This window comes from Nanorana parkeri, unplaced genomic scaffold (assembly GCF_000935625.1).
Source record: "Nanorana parkeri isolate BGI_ZX_2015 unplaced genomic scaffold, ASM93562v1 scaffold213, whole genome shotgun sequence".
Lineage (NCBI taxonomy): Eukaryota > Metazoa > Chordata > Amphibia > Anura > Dicroglossidae > Nanorana > Nanorana parkeri.
In genome coordinates this window covers 1,759,513-1,768,387 of record NW_017306481.1, presented here as the reverse complement: position 1 = coordinate 1,768,387, position 8,875 = coordinate 1,759,513, and the positions used below count along the sequence as shown (strand labels likewise).

Here is an 8,875-nt window from a genome sequence, read left to right as displayed (position 1 = left end):
TTTTTTTCCAAGTCAGTGACTGAGAAAGTATTTAACTTATGCATCACCATAACAGCCAAGTACCTGGTATTTTCAGATGGAGATGTCAGCAAGACAGCCTCCTCATTTTTTCTTGACATGCTTCCTTTAATGAAGCTATAAGAAAATATCAGATGCATTGGATGCTTTTCCTGTGCCTCGCTACTATCAAAGATATGCACCATACAAATTTCCTCCAGAGTTTGACAAGCTGTCCTGAAGAGCTGATGGTTATATATTCTGAGAAGCACATATGCACAATTTTAAAAAGTATAATACTAACAAATATTCTTACCCGGATTGGCTTCTCCATGTCCCCGTTGCAAAGGGACCGTAGTGGTATTTTGAAGGGTCTCCAAACAGGATTCAGATTATTTTTAACCACCTGGAAAATAATTGTACACGTTACAATATCTACAGTCTCAAAGGTTTGTTGTCTTTTGTTTTCATTGTATACTTTGAAATTTAAATAAAAATATACAGTTTAAAAAAAATATTTATCCACGGTCTACATACAGAACATGGAATGGAGTGCAGCAAAAAAAAATTCTATTTAGGTCGGCTCAGTAGATCGGGTAGTGAGCGAACACATACCGATGCTTTCTTGGGATGAAGTGAAGGCACCATGCAAAGTCTGAACCTGAGATGCAGGGGGATTTCGCAGTGGCACAGACATTGATCTGAATACTAACAATGATACTGGCAGACACCACTAGGTCCATGCACTTCAACATAGTTACTCTCTGGGAAATTTTAAGATCAGATAAGGTTCACTTTAAAAGGAAACGGATAAGAAAAATGCAAAATGTAGCTGCTAACAGAAATCATTTAGTGGTGTTGGGTCTCGGGCAGTTGATATACATTGAGCTCTGAAGGTGGCCATACACGCTCAAATCTTATCATTCAGAAACAAACAACCACTGAAAGTTTGTGCCCTGCATGGTGGCAGATTTATAAAAGTAACTAGTTAAAGTAAGTATACTTTAAATGTCTGGTTGCTGGGTTGCTGCATATACATCAAAGTTGATTCATCTATGCTATTAGCATAAAAAATATTAGGGACACATTATTATATTGCACCTCTCATACTACTTATAAATGCACTTACTTCTGTTCTGTGGACCATCTGCCATCTTCCATCATCTGCCTGCCTGTAAAATTCCAAGTAAGGGTCCGACTTTCCAAAGAAATCCTGCAAAATTTCCATACACATTAATACATTTAATATATTACATTCCTTGCCACACTCTGAACACATTAATTACATTAAAAACACTCGAAGCAAGACTGTACAAGACCACTGTACATGGACCACTGACCAGGAAGATCAAAAATCTGAAAGCTACAAGGATCTCAAATATAATTAGTAAAGATCCGCCTTTTACCTTATTGTCCAATTTTCTGGCTTCTGCTTCAAACTGTACCACTCTGTTATCCTTAACCTCTTCTGCAAATATCTAAAATAAAAGTAGAAACCAGTACTGAAGCATTGTTGTGAAAGATATGCTCCCTTCTAAGAACCAAGATACACAAAGTTACATTAACACCTATGTGTTTTAGGAAAATTCAATGGCAAAACAAACAGCAACCCTGTGCACTTGCTAGAGCCTGTGCAACTTCAGATTGGACATAATACAAGGCTAAGGCTAGGCTTTGCCCACATGGGACAGTGCTGAGGCCTGGCAATTGGGCAGTAAGTACCAAAAAAATGCAGTGTGGGAGGAAGAGAAGAGTAAGTCACATGCTCCCCATGCCTAAAAGTACAGGGTATTTTACAAGGCTCTGGGGGAGCACAGGGAAGGAGAATATCTGCAGCACAAGTGGTAGGCTATTAAGTGAACTATTTACCTTGGCTCTGAATGGCAATGTAATGTTGCTTGCGGCATCTTTAATGTGGATTCAATGGCCGTTTCTTGTAATGTGAATGAATGGAATCTACCGCATTACAAATGCAGAGGTACAATTACAAAGCTGTCTTCATAAATGAATCACATTGTTGTGATATGGCTCCTCCTATGTCTTCCCTTTAACTGATTAGTTTATTAGTTTTTTTAAACTAACTCCCAATTTTTTATTTTTAATAGAGTAGGGGAGTGTTAAAACTACAGTAATTTTTTTCCATCTATGTCTCATTAGGCATATTTCCCTTAGTAAACTAAGATACACAAAGATATCCTCTCACTTCCTGTCCTGTAGGCTCAACAGGAGAGGATATCTTTAAAATGTGAGGGAAATTCCCTCTTAGACAGTTTTCATGGGAACAAGTGTCCCCATTAGAATATTTCCCCTCCTTTCCTGTTCTGGTGGCAACTCAATATTTCGGATTTGTCCCATTCGGGGTGACATTGTTGATTAGGAGAGTCAAAGAGAGTAACTCTTCCCAACAGGAGACATACATCAATAACAACCTGACAGTGGTTCAATCATTCTATGAAGGAGGTGTGGAAAGTTCTCTCAGAACATTCGATAATGTCATCAGAGACTTGACATATGTTGGAACTTCATTCACTTTTGGAATGAATGGAGTTTCCGTAACGAAAACCTAATTCGCTGTTAGAATTTAAAAGGAGAACTATGGGGTTAAGGCTTTTCCCCATAGTTCTCCTTAGGGTAACGGGTGGATACAAACTAGCGTCCTCCCGTCACCCTAGGCTCAGTATACCGCGAGCTACTGAGATGCCGCAGTATACCGCGAGCTGCTGCTCGCGGTATACTAAGACGCCGCAGCTGAAGCGGATCCGAACAATTATGTCTGGATCCGCCCAGCTGCGTGACTGACAGCTGGCTCTGCCTATCTAGAGGCAGAGCTTATGGGGAAAAACACAGACCCCATAGTTCTCCTTTAAATCTTATCATTCAGAAACAAACAACCACTGAAAGTTTGTGCCCTGCATGGTGGCAGATTTATAAAAGTAACTAGTTAAAGTTGCTGCATATACATCAAAGTTGATTCATCTATGCTATTAGCATAAAAAACATTAGGGACACATTATTATATTGCACCTCTCATACTACTTATAAATGCACTTACTTCTGTTCTGTGGACCATCTGCCATCTTCCATCATCTGCCTGCCTGTAAAATTCCAAGTAAGGGTCCGACTTTCCAAAGAAATCCTGCAAAATTTCCATACACATTAATACATTTAATATATTACATTCCTTGCCACACTCTGAACACATTAATTACATTAAAAACACTCGAAGCAAGACTGTACAAGACCACTGTACATGGACCACTGACCAAGAAGGTCAAAAATCTGAAAGCTACAAGGATCTCAAATATAATTAGTAAAGATCCGCCTTTTACCTTATTGTCCAATTTTCTGGCTTCTGCTTCAAACTGTACCACTCTGTTATCCTTAACCTCTTCTGCAAATATCTAAAATAAAAGTAGAAACCAGTACTGAAGCATTGTTGTGAAAGATATGCTCCCTTCTAAGAACCAAGATACACAAAGTTACATTAACACCTATGTGTTTTAGGAAAATTCAATGGCAAAACAAACAGCAACCCTGTGCACTTGCTAGAGCCTGTGCAACTTCAGATTGGACATAATACAAGGCTAAGGCTAGGCTTTGCCCACATGGGACAGTGCTGAGGCCTGGCAATTGGGCAGTAAGTACCAAAAAAATGCAGTGTGGGAGGAAGAGAAGAGTAAGTCACATGCTCCCCATGCCTAAAAGTACAGGGTATTTTACAAGGCTCTGGGGGAGCACAGGGAAGGAGAATATCTGCAGCACAAGTGGTAGGCTATTAAGTGAACTATTTACCTTGGCTCTGAATGGCAATGTAATGTTGCTTGCGGCATCTTTAATGTGGATTCAATGGCCGTTTCTTGTAATGTGAATGAATGGAATCTACCGCATTACAAATGCAGAGGTACAATTACAAAGCTGTCTTCATAAATGAATCACATTGTTGTGATATGGCTCCTCCTATGTCTTCCCTTTAACTGATTAGTTTATTAGTTTTTTTAAACTAACTCCCAATTTTTTATTTTTAATAGAGTAGGGGAGTGTTAAAACTACAGTAATTTTTTTCCATCTATGTCTCATTAGGCATATTTCCCTTAGTAAACTAAGATACACAAAGATATCCTCTCACTTCCTGTCCTGTAGGCTCAACAGGAGAGGATATCTTTAAAATGTGAGGGAAATTCCCTCTTAGACAGTTTTCATGGGAACAAGTGTCCCCATTAGAATATTTCCCCTCCTTTCCTGTTCTGGTGGCAACTCAATATTTCGGATTTGTCCCATTCGGGGTGACATTGTTGATTAGGAGAGTCAAAGAGAGTAACTCTTCCCAACAGGAGACATACATCAATAACAACCTGACAGTGGTTCAATCATTCTATGAAGGAGGTGTGGAAAGTTCTCTCAGAACATTCGATAATGTCGTCAGAGACTTGACATATGTTGGAACTTCATTCAATTTTGCAATGAATGGAGTTTCCGTAACGAAAACCTAATTCGCTGTTAGAATTTAAAGGAGAACTATGGGGTTAAGGCTTTTCCCCATAGTTCTCCTTAGGGTAACGGGAGGACACAAACTAGCGTCCTCCCATCACCCTAGGCTCAGTATATACTGAGACGCCACAGTTGAAGCGGATCCCGACAATTATGTCTGGATCCGCCCAGCTGCATGACTGACAGCTGGCTCTGCCTATCTAGAGGCAGAGCCAGCTGTACCCGTCCCCTCCCCCACTGACTTGCGGATCAGAGCGGGCAGGGGGGAATCCAGCCCCTCCCCTGTCACGGCAGAGAGCCGTGACAGGATCGAGAGGTGAGCGAACGCCGCTATGTGTTCGCTCACCTCCCGATCTACTGAGCCGACCTGTGACAGTCTCATTGTCACAGGTCGGCTAGAACTATGAGGCGAGTGAAAAGCACTCACCTCATAGTTCTTCTTCTTTCTGAACGAATGTTCAGAAAAAAACATATTCAAACCAAATTCTACTGGTGTATGGCCAGCTTTAAACCACTGAGCTATATGGCCTGCACAGATCCAGCCACATCCAGCCACTCATGGAGAACCTGGGGTTCACATCTGGGACAGCCACAGAAAACACTGTTTTGCAAGTATGCATGCATACACATTATGGTCTCATGGAGTTTAATATTTTAAAAGAGGTCAGAGTTTATTTCTCCTTTCAGCTTAATACAACATGGTATAAGAGGGCATTAGGCAAAGTAAAATCAGCACAAACAAAATGAAAGCAAATAAAAATGACGATGGATGACTATACCGTTATTGTTCCTTTGGCTGCTGGTCTGCCATTTTTCATTACAAGTGGTTTTGTCAGTTTCTTACTAGACACGATCTTAAAAACAAAAACAGAAATTTAAGTATTAATAATCAATAAAAATGAGCTGTCAATAACATGGGTGTTACCCCTTCAGCAATTCTAAAGCTGAACTGTAGTAATATGTCAATGGTTATTTTATACTTCACATATCCCAGTCTATCCCAGTAGCATGTGCCTTGCCACCACCCAATAGAAAGCAACCTGTTCCCAAACTCGGTAAACAGCGCTTACATGTCAGCAGGGGAAGATATGTAACGACTGTGTTTAAGAACTTTCTGTAACTCAGAGCAGAATGGTCACAGGAACGCCCTCTATACCTTATACCATATGTTAAGAAGAGGATCACATCACCATACTGTGCTATACAGGCAACCTTAAACCCCATACCCAATGCCATTTCCTACAAACAACCATTACTGTGCTACTAACAATGCTGTACACAATTTAAAAAAAACAAATCAGAGCCCATGGTTAGCTACTCATTTTTAACTTGTCAAAACTGAGCAACTATGAATCGTTGGTTCGGCCACATCTGGAGCACGCGGCCCAGTTTTGGTCGCCGGTACTGAGAAGGGATGTCCTTGAACTGGAGAGAGTCCAGCAGAGGGCAACAAAACTAATTAGGGGAATGGAGGACCAGAGCTATGAGACAAGGCTTCTGACCTTAAACATGTTTATGCTGGAATTAAGGGGGATATGATTTTCATGTACAAGATGTTCAATGGTGACAGCAACATTGGCAACAAACTGTTTGAGATTAACTCCATTACAAAGACTAGAGGCCACTACCTAAAGTTGGTGGAGAAAAAATTCCAGCACAATGGGCGAAGAGGGTTCTTTACAGTAAGAGCGGTTAGGGTCTGGAACTCACTGCCATGGGCAGTGATTTTAGCCAAGAGAGTAGATTTGTTCAAGAAACGTTTGGACAATTTCTTGAGGGACCGTAATATCCAGTGATACCAGTATCCCTAAGAATGAGATGATGCGTGGACCTATATGGGTTGGACTTGATGGACGTATGTCTTTATTCAACCCCAAATACTATGTAACTATGTAAGGCAAAAAATGCATCTCCCACAATATGTCAGTAGGCATGATGTAGCTGGGGTGGGGCAGAACCCTAAAGCCAAACTCCAGCCAATATGTTTCTTATTATTTTATATAGAGTGGGATAGGGTTAGAACCTCTTTCAGGTTTTTATTGCTGTCTGTACCTTCCTGTCTCGGGGACACGCAGTTATTCTCTTGCAAATGTTTCTGCCCCAACATGAAACTGGAAATACACTTACTTGTCCCAGGGTGCATTCAAGCTCTCCCAGGAAATCATCATCACTCAGATCGTAGCTTTTATTGTCAATATCATAGATGCCAAACTTCACTTTCTGAACTATTTCAAAGTAGTAGTCAATCATGAACTTCTTAGCAAACCTCGGGTTTAGGCAATTTGAAATCCTTTCTGTGCGATCAACCTGAAAAAAAACAAGATTCCAATCATCATTAAACTAAATTGTACTTAGGCCACTCCATGCTAATTACACCGAAATGTAAGAAGCAAGCGAGAAAGATTTTTTGACATTTTCAAGGAAACTCATGTTTGAGCAAAATTAAAATATTGATTTTTAAATGCAAGTACATGGGATGGCTTTAAAAAAATGTCTGCTGCAACAAAGGTTCCTAAGAGCACAGTGGCCTCCTAAATTCTCAAATGGAAGAAGTTTGGCACAACCAGGACTCTTCCAAGAGCTGGTTGCCTGGCCAAACTGAGTAATCGGGGAGAGGTGACCAAGAACCCGATGATCACAGTTACTCTTGTGCATGTGACTAAACAATGTATTCATCAAGGGCGTAAGAAATCACAGGGCCCCATAGGAAAATTCTGTATGGGCCCCCGCCCAAAAAAAAGTACCTACTTCCAGAACATGTTCCCGTGCCTGCTCCATCTCTGTCTCCTTCTCTTCACCTCTGATACTGCTGGCTCTGACATCAGAGCCAAAGAACAGATCACTCCGCTCCTCACTACTGCAGAGCCCACCATAGACCCTGCACAGTCCACCATAGACCATGCAGAGCCCAGCATAGACCCCGCAGAGCCCAACATAGACCCCACAAATACTATTAAATACTGTTTAATAAAAAGATACACCATAGCAATCATATTACATACCTCAAACCATTGTTGGCCATTGGTGTTCATTAGGAAAGCACACAAAGGATCAGATTTGGAACTAATATCTTTATCTAGAAGGTTGTCACAGGAAATGCTCAGCTCCACTTTGGTCACACATTGCGCCGCCATTTGAAGCTCTGAAACAGAAAAAAACAGGACTTTACATTTAACCAGAGTTATTCAGAATAGGAAAATGTGCAGCAGTAGGGCAGCCCAGCCCATTCATTGCACAGCTAAATTGCACTGAAAGAAGTGCGCGCACCATTTTTTAAAAATCGCATTGCACCACATCAAATGGTAGAAGACCATGCGATGTGGGGCCATACATCGCACATGTAATGGCTAGGTGCATTGGGGTGCTATCAAAACACAATGGCATTACATTGCACCCAACATTGCAACATGCGATCCGGTATCACAAGCAGCATTGCACATGCTTCTGCCTCAGGCCTTACTGGGGAAAATGCTGCTGTATGTTCTATTCAGTGTGAGCCACATATCTACAGGCCTAGGCACTGTGTCATGTGATCTCTAATCAAGAGGATCACAGTTCAGACTCAGATCACATGCTCATAATTTAAATCTGTGCAATTTTTATTTGTGTTATTTGTGTTTTGAGGAGGACTTTAGGAGGAAATTCAGGTAAAATATGACCCGGGAGGAGGTCAAATGCTCGCTCATACCCGGTATTTCTAAGGGCTCTAAACCAGCGGTTCTCAACCTGTGGGTCGCGACCAAAAAGTGGGTCGCCGCCCCCTCTTGAGTGGGTCGCCGCAGTGTTGGTCACTCCCCAGCCGCCTGATGTCGCTGCAGCAGTCAGCGGGGAGGAGCAGAGAGAGGGATGCGAGTGAGAATGACACATGAACAGTAGGTGAGGAGGTTCCCTTCCCGCCGATACTGCTTCACTGACTACCATGGGCCATCTGTATAATTCGGCCAGGAAGGGGCCCATCAATGCAGGAATGCTGGCTGTGTTTGTTGTCTCGGCTTCCATTGTCTGCTTCATCTACTCTGCACACTTAACTTTCCCGTGCGCTGTCACCAGGCTCCGCTGTAAATGAGCAGCATGTCCTGCCCTGAGAGCCGCTCCGACCCCTCTTATCCCGGCCACCTATTTCTGCTGCTGGCTGCTGTGCCTATTAAGGAGGCAGAGCCGGCACTCTAATCATGGGGCTGCAGCCCTTGGAGTTCAGGCACACAAGGCAGAGCTGGACAGATACAATAAGTGCATCAAGGACCTGGTGAAAGAAGGACCTAATCGCTGCCAGCAACAATGAGCGAGACCTGGCACAGGGAGAAGGATGGCACAGTGGAGGGGGGATAGGACAGGACAGTGAGGGAAGGATGGCACAGTACAGGGGGGAAGTATGGGACAGGACATTGGG

General features: G+C 42.3%; 1 protein-coding gene across 1 annotated transcript in view; it reads right to left on the bottom strand.

Annotated features, from left to right (window-relative positions):
• Positions 1–301: 301 nt before the first annotated feature.
• LOC108786460 (copine-3-like) overlaps positions 302–8,875 on the bottom strand; it is a gene marked incomplete at its 3' end in the record, with an annotated part of 29,918 nt that continues 21,344 nt past the window's right edge. The window contains exons 2-7 of the mRNA XM_018555761.1: positions 7,488–7,627; positions 6,613–6,792; positions 5,265–5,339; positions 3,327–3,398; positions 3,050–3,133; positions 302–403 (exon numbers count right to left, since the gene is read on the bottom strand). Coding sequence (XP_018411263.1) covers positions 302–403; positions 3,050–3,133; positions 3,327–3,398; positions 5,265–5,339; positions 6,613–6,792; positions 7,488–7,619 — 645 coding nt within the window. The remainder of the gene's footprint in view (positions 404–3,049; positions 3,134–3,326; positions 3,399–5,264; positions 5,340–6,612; positions 6,793–7,487; positions 7,628–8,875) is intronic.